Raw genomic sequence first — 16,814 nt, 5'->3', positions numbered from 1 at the left:
TACCAAGCCCTAGTACCAATTTGACATATAAATGCCTCCTTCATGCATGGGTACATGTATGTATTACACACTTACAAACACAGATACATGCATATTGTCTTCCTTTTTCTCTACCCCTGTAAACCATTATAAAGAATAATCAAGAAATATTCCTGAATATTGCACTATACTAAAGCCGTTCTGAATTATTTATGCTGAGCATAATATTCTGTAATTCGTAGTCCATATATTACCTACCTGGTTATCCTGATAGTATTTTATATAGTACATACTTTTTCAACCTAAGAATGAGTAATGGCACAATTAAAAGAGTGCCTTCCAGTCATAACAGGATTAGCATGCCAAATCCACAGAGACTATGGCAACATGTACAGGGCAGGACAAAGGGATGAACCTCTGTCCCGTCACAGAATCTATTCCAAGTGTCATCTGCTCACAAAGAAACATTAGTTTTCTTAATGAAATTTCACTGGGTATTCCAACTATACTTAAAGGCAGGCCTTATGCCCAGAAGTAGATAACCTATGTTGGGCATAAGGAGATAGAGTAGATAACCAACATAGGTTATCTACTTCTGGGTATAAGGAGATATATTTGTCTTCATGGTGCTTTGTTTGGGCTTTTTTTTAAAAAAAATAAAATCTTATTGGTGTTTTGCTTATACAGTATGGTTTCTAGTTTCATTTTATAGGTTGTATGTGTGTGTGTGTGTGTGCCTGTGTGTTTCTGTATTTGTGTGTGCATTTCTCATGCTTTTACATTCTTTTCCTGTTGGTTTTATTCTGTTTGTTTGTTCTTTAATTGTCTAAAGAGAACCTGAATGAAAATGGAGAGCGTTGGATAAATGGAGAGTGCGGAAACATTGGAGGTGATGAGGGAGAAGAAATAGATCAGAATATAGTATATGAAAATTATTATTTTAATATAAAAGTACTATCATACAAAGAATGTCCCAAAGATCCAGTCTTGACCTATTTCTGTAAAAGTTTTAGCTTGAACATCCTACCTGTTTTTCATATTTTTCATGATAGTGATGTGTTTGTTTGCTTGTTTGAGACAGGATTTTTCTGTGTAACCTCGCTGTCTTGGAACTCGTTCTGTAGATCAGACTAGACTCAAACTCAGAGTTCTGCCTGTCTCTGCCTTCTCAACACTGGGTTTAAGGCATATTTATTTGCCTGGCGAGATACTAAAATTTTTAATGATTTTAGACTATTTTCTTCCCATTATATCATAAATGTGGCTAATATTATATCCTAATTATTTATTTGATTCTTTATAATTAAAATTAAATATTCTTAACAAGGATATTATGTTGCTGATATCATGTAGCTTTGTAAAAACAAAAGTTGATTATAATTTTCACTGAAGTAGAATATTGTTTTATTTACTTTGTTTCATAAAGGGCCATGTCAAGCATTAGAGCATAAGAAGATTCTTTATGTTAATGTTTCATATTATTGACATAATACTAACTTTAAATTAGAGACAAATATGAGATTACTCTGTACCACTGTATGGCTACATTTTCACCTCCTTTAGTTTAATATCAATATGATAAAACAATTGGAACTTGGCTTTGATTTTATCAAATGAAGAAATTGATCCACATACAATCTTATAGATTCACTTAGCTTGTACGCTGTATAGATATCTATAAATAGGACATGTCTAATTTTTTAATATTTAAAATATATTTGAGTAAAAAGTCTTCTAAAAATATTCCTTTTTGTTTACAAGTCAGCATTGGACTTGGTTACAATTATTTATTTACAGTTTTACAATTTACATATGTCACTTACATGTGATAACTCCACATGAATAATGGGTAAGCTGAGTTAGGGTCACCCAACTCTTCTGGAGAAAAACCATAACTGCATATTTATTATTCTCTAGAGATGTCATTAAAATTAGAAGTCTCTAGTATACAGTGGTGTTTATTTTAACATAATTGGCAGGCAATAAAATATTATATTGTTCATGCTATAAAAGATAAAATACAGGTATTGATTTAGTAGATTATTATGTAACTGAATTTACTTTGTGGTATAAATTATTTCTTCCCTCGCTTCCTTTAATTATGTCCGTCTAATCAGAAATTGATTTAATAAATATATTATCATTTTAATTGAATCTACTGATGCTTCTTTTGGAACTGAGTCTTACTGAGTCATGACTGGCCTCGAACTCAGTACATAACATAGATTGGCCTCAAACACACAGAGCTTTGCTGACCTTTGCTTCCTGAATGCTGGCATAAAAGCTATAAGCACTAGGTCTGACTCACAGAGTACATTGTAAAATCCATTATACACCTTTTGTCCAGTGTATTTAAAATACTGAGGAATGCTGGCTTGAAATAATGATAATCTGCTTTTTTGTTGCTGTTGTTGCTGTTACAGGAGGCACTGATTATGGCAAGTGTGGATCACCCACACCTAGTGCGTTTACTGGGTGTGTGTCTGAGCCCCACTATCCAGTTGGTTACTCAGTTGATGCCACATGGCTGCCTACTGGAATATGTCCACGAACACAAGGATAACATCGGATCACAGCTGCTGTTGAACTGGTGTGTCCAGATTGCTAAGGTACGTGCTGTCATTTCCTATGAAAATGATAGTTAAAGATTGATCTGATCCAGGAGTCAGTTAAAATTATGCCATGCCTTTTCACATTTTAATAGAAATAACTTCCATTGCTATGTTATATGACATTGTTGTAAATTCTTTACTGTAGACCATGGATCAAACACATAGACTAGTTATATATGCTTCTGGATTATTATTCCAAGTTATTCATATTACATTGTCTTGATGATGTAATACACATAGCACACTAGTCAAATGTAACAGTTGAAATCCTAAACTTGTTTAACTTTCCTTTGTTATTTCATACATGACATCCCAACCACAGTCTCCTATCCCTCTAGTCCTCCAGTCATGCCAATCTCCCTGATATATTTTCTAATGGAGTCAAGTTAGCAAATAAAATCAAAAACGTGAAGATTCAATGTCATAAATGTTCTATTTACTGATTTTTTATTAAAAGAGTATATAGAATTATCAAAATCATAAATGATTTGGCTTAGTGGTAACCCCATCTATATACCGAGCCAGTTCTCTTGTCTCTGTTCATAGCTTTCCCTTGTTGTTTGTTGCTCGTGCTTCTGGATTTGGAAAGTCTCCCATTGAGTATAGTCTGGGATTTTTCATAATTCTGATATCTGTCAGAGCTACAATGGCTTCTTTTACATTATTGCCAGCTGTTTTTGTGGTACTCCCTTAGTTTGCACGTTTATCAAGAGAGCTCCATTGTCTTTCTTGTTAGGTGATAACAAGTGGCATTAGTGGAAGAGGGTTTGTAAAATAATGTCATTGGTGGGGCTGGAGAGATGGCTCAACAATCAAGAGCACTGGCTACTTTTCCAAGGACCTAATTTCCACTCCTAGCATTCACATGACTGGCTGCTCTTGTTTGTAATTCCAGTCCCAGGAAATCTGACACCCTCTCTAGGCTGTGCAAGCATGGCAGTACTATGTTGAACGTTATTGAAACCTAACAGGGCAGTAGGGTCTTCCTGGAAGAGGAAGATCATTCAGTGCATTCCTTTAAGGTTGTAATCCCTGGTTTCTTTCTACCTTTCTGCTTCCTGTCCATCATGAGGTGAACAGCCTCCCCTAACCTATGCTCTTGCAAGTACTTAGACTCTGACTTAGAATTAGCCCAGAAACAATGGAGTCAAAGCCTATAAATTCTCTGAAATTATTGGTCAAAGTATGGCTTTCCCTTTTAAAATTGTTTTCTCAAGCGTTTTGGTTACAACTATGGCAAAATGATCGATAGGTACAAAGTCTGATTGATACATACATACATACATATATGTATATATGTTCTTATATACATATTCACATATTAATATATATATGAAAATGTTAAGAAGTGGTGGCTCACTCCTTTTAAATAATTATTTAATAATTATTTTGCCAGCATGTTTGTCTGTAGCCACAGACACCCAGTGCTTGCACAGGCCAAGAGGATGTCAGATTTCTTTTTTTCACTCTTTTTTTTATTTTTCTCCCATACTTAGTATGTGGAGTGACAGGAGATTAACTTCTTGTTGTTTCACCCATCTACTTCTGTCAGAATAAAAATAAACTTCAAGTCTGAAGGTCTGATGCAAGTTAAATGAACATAGTGTTCTGACTTGTTTCTACTTAATACCAGATACTATGTGCATATAAGACTTCATTCATCACACATGTATACAAACTACCAAATCAGAAAATCATGACCTGCTGTTATACTTAATATACTAAATGACAATCAGTGTTGTTTAGAAGTCTATTACGTCTTTTGAATGAGAGGGCACTTTCGCTGTGTTTTGATAAAAGATTATATTTTATTAAGGCAGAATAAAAGATGAAGAATTTAATTACAATTCATAACACTGTTGCTACAACTAATCTCCATATCATGACAATGACAATCCATTATTAAAAATTGAAACACAAATTTTTTATAGCCATTTGTGCATAAAAGTAAAGTCCTAAATCTTTTAAGAAAATCAGTAGAATGATTTTAGTTCAGTGGCGAAATTTAGGCCAAGGTAAATACCCACAGGGACTCCTCAGAATCACTACAAACTAGACTAATGATAAAATTTTATTTTCAAAATATGGGTACTGGGTGGATGTAGACGCCAAGGTCTTTCCTCCTCGCCCACTGCTGCCTGTTTTAAGATGTGCCAACAGTGATCCTCTCCCCTCTTCAGCTCTGAAGGACCCAATCTTCATTTACAGAGTTGAGCCCAGACTCTCAATTTCCTAGGGTAAGAATTTTACCCATGATGGATAACGTAAAATTGAGGGTTTTAAAAAAAACCTGAACTTAACTGAAGTTTATTTTCTAAGTGCTGGAGGAAGGCTTTGGAGTCTTCCCCCAAGAACGCACAGTGCGGAAACTCCTTCTTGATGCTAAACCTAAGTAGAAACACAGAAAATTTCTCTTTTATACCCAGCTGTAAACATAAACATAGCATAATAACTTATAAACCAGTAAAACATCTTTCTTGGTGTACTGAAGAAAATAAAAGTAAGAAAAAGTGAGACAGAATAGATTATGCCCAGAAAGGATTTTAGTGGGGCTCCTGAGTATTTACCAAAGGCCTATCAGAGCCTGTTGGTACAGAAAACAGCCTTTGTCAATCTTCTGATGGAGTGATTATGTCTACCAAACAAGGAGGATGCTGAAAAGGTCCCAGAGGCTGAGGTCTCCTTACCAAGCTTCTCACAGAAACCAACTTTAGGAAATGTGGTTGTACTTGCGTTGGAGATGGGAGCCGAAATACATGACTGAGTGCATTTAACATGACATTCTTCCTAGTGACAGAGCATGTGACTGAGAACCTATTGTTACCCTCATATCTTGTTAAGATTTCATCTTACCCAAGTCTACATTCAAGACTACGGGCTCCTTGTATCTTAGAAGAAATAATTGTGACACTATTAGTGTTAAATGTCAGGTCTAACATATGATATCAGATGCCTTTTGAGATACTATTGTGTGAAATAGTGAACTTTTTCACCTATAGAATTTTAAATGAGGCAGATGGTTTAATTTTTGTTTTTCAAATACTTTTTAAAGTCTCCCTACTGCAGGAACAATGTCTCCTCTCAATCTTTGTATTAGATTGTCTAGCAACATTACAACCTCCCAAGCTGGTGATAGAGCTCCTGGCTGGTTTTGAATCATGTTTATCCCCTCCCTGAAACAATCGCATGCCTTTTATTTACGTGTCGAATTCTCATTGCCTTAAAGGAGGATGATATATGAAGGACAATAAGGAAAGCGAGAGAATCTCAATACTACCAGAGGAAACAGAGTTTATGGAGGTAGTTTCTGGAGCACAGGTCCCAGTGTTACACTGAAGGCTTAATTATTTCCTGAGGTTTGAACAAAATATGAAGTTCACACACTTAGAGAAGTCATTTAGGTTTTTTTTTCCATGTGTAGCCTATGGGATGGCGAGCTTCCCTTTTGCTTTGCCTGTGGCATTATTGGTCCTGCTGAGCGACTCTAATTCAGTTTGTAAGTCCCTCCTTCCTGCAAACAGCAAACGTTTTCATTTAGTCATTACACACATGCCAGAAACTTCCTTTCTCTGGATGTATTTTGCATTCACTGCTAGTTTAAATGTGCTTACTTTTTTTCCTTTGTCTTTTTTTCCCTCTCTTTCTTTATAACAGAAAGTGAAAACTATCTGATCCAAACGGATTAGCTTTCACTTCATGTGTGCGAAGTGTGCACAATTACATCTATTAGTCATGATTATGTGAGGCTTGGTATCTTGGCACATTTAAGGAACACTGTGATTTCTCTCAAAGGCAAAATCAATGAAGATGGGTGGGCTTATCCCGTTTATTACCCCTTGGGGCTTTTGTTTGTAGTGTTGTGCAGGTAGATGGGTGTTAGAGCAATGTTCTATTGCTAAGTTGTGAAATATATTCGTGTTCATCCAGATATATTCATGCAGTGCCATTTTCCTGCCGACTTCAAGATGCTTACAGTAATTTGGAGAGATGAGACTAGCATTTTCTGAAGAGAAGAGAAACAAAGAGTAAAGCATAGTGATTTATCTGGATAGCAAAACTCATAGAGGGACAAGCTCAGAGACCTGGTTCCTAGAGATGAACTGTTGCTTTTCTTCTTTGTATACTTGACCTTGGAAAGGTCTGTCCTGAAATCCTTTTAATTTATTTTTTTTGGTTCTTTTTTTCGGAGCTGGGGACCGAACCCAGGGCCTTGCGCTTCCTAGGCAAGCGCTCTACCACTGAGCTAAATCCCCAACCCCTCTGAAATCCCTTTTATATTAAAAGGTTTGAATATATTTTGAATATATTTTTAATTTTGCGACAATTATAGATTAACAAAAAGTAACAACATTGGAATTTCTGTTTGCTCACCCATTGGTTACTTGATGAATTATAGAATACTTTTATAAATTAAAAAAAAATTGTACAGATAAGAACTTACTCAGATCTCATTAGTTTCACCTGAATTGTTTTGTTTTTCCTTCGTGGATGTAGTTTTCTGAAGATTTACCTGTGTCCATTCATAAAACTGTCTCTACACTCACTTACACACTACTACTCCTTTTCAATTTTATTTACGTAGCTATTTTAAGACAAGGTCTCACTGAGTCGCTCAGGCTAATCTGAGTTTTATGTCAATCCTCTGGCCTCAGATCTTTCAATCCTCCAATTTTAGGAAGACCCTGTTGTACCCGGCCACTTCCTTATATTTAATGACATCCAAGTCTTGTCATGATCAGAATTGAAATAGTGACTTTTAAAATTATCTTCCAAACATGTGTTTTGCATAATTACATGGACATGGAATACTCTGGACTCTGAAATTCATTGTAACATTAGGAATCTGGCTGTCATTCTGTTCAAGATATCCTCTATCGAGTCATATAAAAAATGCCGGAGTTGGAAGAAGAACCGGGACGTATAGTTATGTGACTTAAAAGGGATGCTATAGTCCATCTGACGGTATTACAGTATCTTACAAATTCTTAGTGGGGACATCTGCACTTCTGAATCCTCTAATTTCCATCAGCAGATCTCTGGCTGCAAACGGACAGCACAGTGATACCAAGGGGCAAGGAAAGAGGTGGAGATAATAACAGTGAGGTCTGAGAGGGAGACACTCAGTTAACTGCCATGCAGGCCTCTTCTTTTGGGGAAAGCTCTGAAATTTAGACTAATTCCATTCAGCATCATGTGACCAAAATTTATTTCTTAGAATACATGTGTATATGTGCATAAATGCATATGTATCATAACACATACCCATACGTGTACTTGTATGCCATATATAATGCATCTTTAATGTTAATATATGTGGGAAGAGTTTAAGCTTTGAATAAAGGCCAGTTATATGCACTAAAAATTTGAAAACACCCAATTAAACTTATGTATGTTAAAAAGAGTATCAGATTTTAAGAATCACAACTTTAATGGTTTCATTGTCCGCTCCACAATGTTGGTACAAAATTTCGCTTTCCATCATCTAAACGTGATGGATTACACGGATCTTGTTGGCAACAGTTCATTACTTTTCATCAGGCTGAGGTGAGAGATGAGCAGAATATATGGGTAGTAGAGAGGAAGGGTGAGTTGAGCGATTATGAGCACGTGAAGAAGTGAGGCTGTGGGTCAAGGGTTTTATCCTTCATTAAGGACCCTTTGCCTAAGCTCGGTGTCTGCTCATCCCACAGTGAACAAAGCATGAGCTTAATGGCAGTCATCTATCAGCCAGCCACACTTCAAGCTTCAAGATCCTGCTAGTCCCCATGCCCCATGCCTTGACAAGGCTAATTGTGTAATTACAATACTATATCACCCACTCCCAGTGCATCGGCACTGGCAAGGCCCAGAACCAGGAACCCTGATGCGTATTGCCCCAAGCAAGCACATTAACACAGGACAGTTTACTAATGGGACTGCTCTATTGAAAACTCCCATCTGCAAGGTGAGAGCCAAAAATTTTGTGATGATCTCCTTTGTAGTTTAAATGCCAGATGTATTTAATCCCTCAGTTCTGAATGATTTAAAAAAAAAGAATGATACCCCCTTATATTTTTATCTTTCCGGGTATGTTTATCAGGTACCAAGAGTTTCAACTAAACATGAATTAGAATTTATTCGTTAAGAATACATTCAATGTGAAACAAAGAATGTTAATATTAAAGGAAGTTTTTCTACAGGAGTTCTGAATTTGCATAAAAAACCTAGCAAATATGTGGGTGCTTCCTCGGCGACATTAGTATTTATAGACTTAGAACTGCCAAAAGACAATACTCCATGGCATGTTAATTTCATGCACATTTGGGATGTGTGCTCCCCTGATTTTCTATATTGAGACTATGTGCTGAGTCCAGGTCATAACATTCTACTTGAAGGTTTTAGATGCCCATGTCTTTAAAAGATAAGTGTGTCAATTTAGAACATTCATTGAACAATCGTTCTCTTTGCATGATGAACTAGAAGAACAAAGAACTGATGTAGAACATGATGAATATGTAGGTCTAAAATGTCCACTCTCAAGAGTCTTTAAAGAAATGCCAACCCAACCCCAAGGATGAGTTCATCGCAGTCCTTGATTCATAACCGGCATTGACCAATGCTAATCAGGGCTTTAACCTGGCTTTAATAGATCCACAAGAACAAGGGATATCACTAACAATAATAGAAAGCAGTCACCCTCATGTCTATTTAACCTAAATAGTGTTTATAAAGCAGGGATAATTATGACTAAAGCTAAGCGATATTTGATTTGAAGTTATTTGTGACATTTCACCTACGGATTCCCCACTTTGACATATGACCTAGCAGAGTTCACAGTGTGGTCGCCACTCAGTAATGCTCATTGTTATTATCATTATCACTCTTGCATGGTTCACATGCCGCGCATTGTATAGGAAAACATCTGACTTCAGGAGACCATGTCCAAAGTCACCGGACTAAAGATCATGTGGCTGTGATTTTGCCACCGTCCTCCTACAGCTTCACTTAAGAATTTCCATGCATCGCCTTCTTTCTTTTGGTGACCTGATTGCACAACACTAGGAATGGGTCAATATAGCAACTTAGGATCGACAGAAATCACGTTTAACTGGATTTTTTGTCCAATTGGATGATGGTAGGAAATAGTCCTCATTAGCATAATCACTAAATCTTGAAATGTAAAAACTATATACTACATACGTCAGGTATCTTTCCCTAAAACTGTGTGGAGAATGAGAGAGAACACAGCTTATGCTCATCACTGGAATGACTTAGCAACGTCTGGAACCGCTTTCTTCATTGCAGCTGCCTATGCTTTTGTTCTCCTAATCGAAACTTCTAGAGAGCATCCAAAAGTGACAGGATACTTTACCACCAAACTTGAAAACACACCAGTATAATCCGTGATGCTTGGCAGTTCTCATCTTAGGAAATGAGGTTTATAACTGGGTAGCTTCTCAAAGGACAGAAGCTTCTACACACTTACTCTCTTACAGGTGCCCATGATCTTATTTAGAGGTGCCCTGAGGCATCTGGTCACAAATCCTTCACATTCCCATCAATCATTGATGTGGAAGCCACAGGAAAACCCTCTATTTTTTTTAAACTTAAATTCCCCAAAAGACTGCCTTAGAAAAACATTATTGGAAACTTGTTCTAAATCAGATTCAAGATATTACAGCAGCATGTGCTGGAATCTGTCAACATTTCCATTACGAGCCCACATTTCCCAGGTTTATTACTTGATTGTGATTTTTTTTTCTTGTGGACTGTGATACAAAAACCCAGAAGTTCAGTCCAGAGCAATTTTTATTATTGTTGCTCAAATATTGAGATTTTTCCCAACCTGTGATTGCTTTTTAATACCACGTACTTTGGGGGACACCCATGAATTCCCTGTCCTTTATAAAAAGCAATATTAAAAACAATTTATTCTTCTCAAGAAACAAGGAAACAGATAACTGGAATAACAAGGCCTGAGGGGAAATTGGGTGAGCCCATGCAGATGCATTCTATATGATTTGGGAGATAATTTGGTATTTAGATTGTGACTTTTTAATATTCCTACAAAGGCTTTGAGAAATTGATACCATGTGGGTTGAAAAGACACTGGATTGTAGACAAGGGAGGTTTTGTATGAAGACCGATAATGTAATCCAGTGAAGAATGTTCTCGAGTCAACTGGATGCTGCTATTGTCAAAGATGGAGTCCTGGCTTGTTTGGAGTTTTTGTTTGTTTTTTGTGCATTATTTTTCCTAACTGGTGAGTGTAGTAGGAGAAGATGACAAGCAATTTATAAATCCAGGGAACATTTGAGCAGATTATTATTATTGGGAATTTTATCAGTAAACCAATTCCCAGTACAATTTCTTGTCAACAGAAATTGCTACAGTGGTAGCTCTAATTTTTTCTATCCTCAAAGCACACATAACAGAAGCAGAAAAAATATACTTTGCTTAGTCTGCAAACTTACTTTCTCACTAGCCTGAATAAGAGGTATTTATTAAGAAAATACTAACTGCTGTATACATTTCTCTGTTGAGATTGTACAATTCTAGAAATACTTATGCGGTGTCCAATAAGTGGATAAATTTGACTAGTGTTTGTGGATTTTAAACACTCAAAGAGAATTGCTTCTTGTGGCATTCTGGTCATTAATCATGTGTTCTCAAATATATAAAAGAGAATATGTGTTTTAAATATAGTGGGAGATTAGGAGAAACTTGCTAGAAGAAATGATACTAACTAGTCCAAACATGGTGGACTGTCAAGTCATCTTCCCAGTTCTGCAAGGTGGTTGGCTTAAAACAGACTATCTGTTCACCCTTTGGCTAGACTCCCATCTTTACCAATGTATAAATGAAGTAAATAATTAAGAGATATATGAGGGAGGTGAGTAGGGAGTCTTTAAGGTTTTCTATGTTGGTCATAGCAAATGAACTTATGAGTGCTTTTTTGGCAAGCCTTAATGCTATTAAGTTAGAATTATAGTTAGAAATTTTGGGGGCAAATTTGAATCATTAGTCATCAAAGATGACCCACAATAAAAGCAATTTCAGAATCATTGTTCATGAGATATGGACATTTAAATCTTTTTACTATTTCTTTTTCTAACCGTACTATAGAACCTAGAACACAGAGTATGGAATTTTGCACAGCAGGAACATCACCTATGGTCTATTGTATAGTTCTTATGATAGTTAAATCATGATTTTAATGATATTATTGTCCATGGCTATTGAACTTATGACAAAACAGGTTGTGTTGCCTTTATGTCAACTTGACAGAAACTAAAATAAATATTTGGGAAGAGAGAATCTTAATCGAGAAAATTCCTCCATAAATTAGGCCCTGTAAGCGTGTCATGCGTTTTTAAATTTATGATTAATGTGGTTGTGCCTATGCACTGAGTAGGTGGTGCTGGGGGTAACAAGAAAGCATGTAGAGCAAGGTGAGGAACAAGCTAGAAACATCATCTTTCGAGGCCTCTGCGTTGGCTCCTCTCTCCAGGCTCCTGCGCCTGTGAGTTCCAGCCCTGAATTTCCTCTATGATAGACTATGCAGTTAAGCTCTATGATAAAGTACAATGCAACCTCTCCAAGTTGATTTGATCCTGGCTTGTAACATTAAAAAAGAAACCATAACTATATTGAAAGTTCTTCCAATTATTTCACTATAAGTACATGACTAGGGCAAGTGCTAAATTCTATTTCGTCTCTAATATATTGTTAGCACACTCCCAAAATAGGATCCTTACAAGGTTTCCTAAGACTTTCCTTTCTGTAAATTATTTCTGAATTGAACTTCATGATAAATTATTTCTCTTAGCATAAAATGTTCCCCTCTCTCCCTCCATCCCTCCCTCGTTCCCTCCCCCTTCTCTCCTGTCTCCTTCCCTTTTTTCCTCCATCCCCCTCACTTTTTCTCATCTCTGTGTCTCTGTGCATGCTTGTCTCTCTCCTCCCTCTCTGCCTTTTCCTCTTCCTCTATTCCTCTCTTTATCCATTCTTACTTCCATCTGTTAATTTGTACCTTTTTGGTTATTTTCTGACCTTGGAACATAAAAAGTATAATCCTCTAAATGTGTACAAAGTATGACACAGACACAAAGAGGACTGGAACAATTCATCACAATCAGTTCTATTGAACACAGTAGATGCACAGAAAAGAGGGAATGGGGTTTGTTTGCATTCATATCGGAAGCCAAGAAGAGCACCGTTCCTCTACGACTCTCCAGTTACCACCAAACACCAGGAGGGGGAAGTCAGTAGTTTCTCTGGATTGTTTTAGATAAAGAATGTCCAGAGAAGCTGCCCGGCAGAGCCTCACTCTAACGCTCCAGCAGTTGGCACCAAGGAAGCTATTCCAGCAAGCTGCAGGCCATATGCTATGTTTGTCGTTTTGCCTAAGGCATTTGCCAATTATGTGTGCTATAAATGTACGCAGATCTCCCTTCCATAGGCAAAAGTCAAAGATGTGGGGGATGCTTTCCTATGCTCCTGTTTATTAAAGAGAATGAAGAATTCTGTGTGGAATGAAAGCAATATTTTAAGCAGAATCCAAGAAAAATCAAAAGAATTTAAGTAAGAGGACCATCACCAGCTTTTAAATATGTGATTCCCACTTCAAAAAAAGCATTGTATTTAGGGTTATTTTCTAATTATACTTTGTAAAACTCAGGCTGTTCATGTGTAATAATGCTACCTATTGCCTGGTACAGTTGCAGATGTTAATGTGCAGATGTTAGCTAATGAGTGCAAAGTAACTGGCTGAGGCAGAGTGGGTGTTTATCGACATCTTTTACATAGTGAGAAATTAGTTAGTGAGCTCCAAAATGGGAACATTGTTGAAAACGAACAAACTGATAAAGAATAGAAAGAAAGACAAAGCCTGCATCAAGGAATTCACAGAAACTACAAGCTTTTACCTTGATCCCACAGAATGAAGGTGTTACAAAGAATATCGTGTGTGGTGTGGGGAAGTTAGGATTCGACCACGTCTTTCAGAGACTTCATCCCAATGGATTTAAGTTGGATTCCATGTATCCGAGACTAGGGGATGGAAAAACACAGTGAGAACTGACTAGAACATTGAATGCAGATTTTGTAGTCCAGGGGTCCATTTCCTCTCTTGACTCTGTCAGCCTATTCCAGTCCTCCCATGAAAGCAGTGACTTTTCTTCATTCAATCTGGTCACTTCTTCCCATCTTCTCTAAGTCATTCTATCTATAAACTGACTTCTGTCCCCTCTCCGACACATGGAGTTTAAAGTAAGATGAACAACATCTTGAAAACCAGAGTCACCCATACTTCTCTTAAGGAGAAGCATCATCCCAAGTGAAAGATTGAGGGAGGCACATTAAATATGGCGCCAAAGCACCAAGCAATGAGGCCAGAAATACTTTTTTCTTACTGTTAGGCTGTATCTGTTCTGTTATTATTCCAGTGCACAAGGAATGTAGAGTGTGTAACCAGAATTCCACTCATAATGCCTGAGGTTTTAAGTAAATGACTATTGAAAATAACTATAGAAAAAGAAAATGGGGAAATTTAGAGAAAAATTGTCTTTGTATTATAATCCATTAAACATTGATAAAATAGGAAATAATAGTCACTTTGAGTTTTCTGCTTCCATTAACTTAGTTTTGGGCCTGTGCCTCAATTCACTTCCTAGGTATAGGAACAAAATTTAGAAACCGCTGATATGCTTTAAACGTTGAACTAGATTTTAATGTTATACTTGGAAACTATATTTATCTTAATATCATAGGAATGTACTCAAAGGCAACACACATTCTTTGACCATGTTCTCTTTTTATTTCTAAGTAGAAATTAGAGTAACAGAATGGCATGTAGGAATCTAATGCTTTTCTTTTGAAGAAACATGTTTTTAAGATTAGGGGGGCTGCACTAGGAAAGTGGACAACTTAACATTTCATATTTCTGATAAACTCTTTCAAAATTCTCTTGTTCTTTGTGTTGCCTCTCTCAATGCCAAACTGCATGATTCTGAGATAGTTTTCCTCAGAAATCTATTTTAAAAGACTAGTTTCTTGACCTCAGGAGAGGAGGAATTTCAAGCAAGTAAATACATTTACAAGTTAGTCTAAATAACCTCAGAGACACTGTGTATTGTACTCTTCTGTCTAAAAACACCATCAGAAGCCTTGTGGTAAATTAAAAAAAACCTGCACCCTTTATTACTGGGGAACTCAAAAAATGATGAATCCTTTAAGAATGTTGAGCTCTGTTTAAGGACTTGGGGACAGACCATTGGGTGATTCAATAGCTCATTAATTTAATATTAAACTAATTTCCAGAGAAATTAAAGAAATCCTACAAACTAAGCCAGTCAAATTAGCATGTACCTATAACCGTAGCATTTAGTTAGATGCTGAAGAAGGAGAATCATTCACTCAAGGTAAGGTTTAACTATATAGAGTTCCTGCTTCAAGCAAACAAACCAAAGAAGTAAAGATAGAGCGTGGTAATAGAACCCTTGACTCTGGAACATACTTAGGATGCCCAGGTCTTAGTTCCCATCTCTAGCATCTTAAAAACACAGACAAAAATGTTTGTGACGTTTTATGTAAATACTAATCAGCATTTTGATTTTAAAGTGTAGTAAAATAACACTTGCTGCCATTAGGAAGTGATGAATTGCTTTTATCCTAAAGATTAAAGTTTTCTTTTTTTCATCTTTATTAACTTGAGTATTTCTTATTTACATTTTGATTGTTATTCCCTTTCCCGGTTTCCGGGCCAACATCCCCCTAAACCTTCCCCCCTCCCATTCTTTATGGGTGTTCTCATCCCCATCCTCCCCCCATTACCGCCCTCCCCACAACAATCATGTTCACTGGGGGTTCAGTCTTGGCAGGACCAAAGGCTTCACTGGTGCTCTTACTAGGCTATTCATTGCTACCTATGTGGTTGGAGCCCAGGGTCAGTCCATGTATAGTCTTTGGGTAGTGGCTTAGTCCCTGGAAGCTCTGGTTGGTTGGCATTGTTGTTCACATGGGGTCTCAAGCCCCTTCCAGCTCTTCCAGTCCTTTCTCTGATTCCTTCAACTGGGGTCCCGTTCTCAGTTCAGTGGTTTAATGATGGCATTTGCCTCTGTATTTGCTGTATTCTGGTTGTGTCTCTCAGGAGAGATCTACATCCGGTTCCTGTCGGCCTGCACTTCTTTGCTTCATCCATCTTATCTAGTTTGGTGGCTGTATATGTATGGGCCACATGTGGGGCAGCCTCTGAATGGGTGTTCCTTCTGCCTCTGTTCTAAACTTTGCCTCCCTATTCCCTGCCAAGGGTATTCTTGGTCCCCTTTTAAAGAAGGAGTGAAGCATTCGCATTTTGGTCATCCTTCTTGAGTTTCATGTGTTCTATGCATCTAGGGTAATTCGAGCATTTGGGCTAATATCCACTTATCAATGAGTGCATACCATGTGTGTTTTTCTGTGATTAGGTTAGCTCACTCAGGATGATATTTTCCAGTTCTATCCATTTGCCTATGAATTTCATAAAGTCGTTGTTTTTGATAGCTGAGTAATATTCCATTGTGTAGATGTTCCACATTCTCTGTATCCATTCCTCTGTTGAAGGGCATCTGGGTTCTTTCCAGCTTCTGGCTATTATAAATAAGGCTGCGATGAACATAGTGGAGCACGTGTCTTTTTTATATGTTGGGGCATCTTTTGGGTATATGCCCAAGAGAGGTATAGCTGGATCCTCAGGCAGTTCAATGTCCAATTTTCTGAGGAACCTCCAGACTGATTTCCAGAATGGTTGTACCAGTCTGCAATCCCACCAACAATGGAGGAGTGTTCCTCTTAAGATTAGAGTTTTCTTAACAGAGTTTCCTCTGCTTTTCCTTGTTGAGTGGGGAGAAGGATAGAAAGTAATGTTGGATTTCATCTTAAGATGGAGCACTTCTTCTCCTTCACAGGTTTGTGAATTCCAAGTGAGTTCCAAGAACTCATAGGGAAGTATCGGTCCAAGGCATGGTGTGAGGACACTTGTGAAGGCTGTCTTCATTTTACTTTTATTGTTGGTGGCTTGATTCTTTCTTGCATTATCTTCTTCCTGCTTCCATTTTCATTTCAGCAACTGTCCAGTCCTTTGAATTGTTTCTGTGTTCTTTTCCTTTATTTCTGGACTCTTGGGTGGCTGCTGTTGCCTCTTTCCATCTTTCCATATGGCCCAGCAATTCTCTCAGCCACCTTTAGACTGAAGGGTAAAGAGAT

General features: G+C 37.3%; 1 protein-coding gene across 6 annotated transcripts in view; it reads left to right on the top strand.

Annotated features, from left to right (window-relative positions):
• Erbb4 (erb-b2 receptor tyrosine kinase 4) overlaps positions 1–16,814 on the top strand; it is a 1,069,446-nt gene that overhangs the window by 901,608 nt on the left and 151,024 nt on the right. For all 6 annotated transcript variants that reach the window (XM_087567483.1, NM_001437634.1, NM_021687.3 and 3 more), the window contains 1 exon segment: positions 2,403–2,588. In XM_087567483.1, the coding sequence (XP_087423609.1) occupies positions 2,403–2,588 (186 nt within the window).

This window comes from Rattus norvegicus, chromosome 9 (genome assembly GCF_021556685.1).
Source record: "Rattus norvegicus strain SHRSP/BbbUtx chromosome 9, alternate assembly SHRSP_T2T, whole genome shotgun sequence".
Taxonomy (NCBI): Eukaryota; Metazoa; Chordata; class Mammalia; order Rodentia; family Muridae; genus Rattus; species Rattus norvegicus.
Note: the sequence above shows the minus strand (reverse complement) of the source record. Positions and strands in the feature narration are given on the sequence as shown.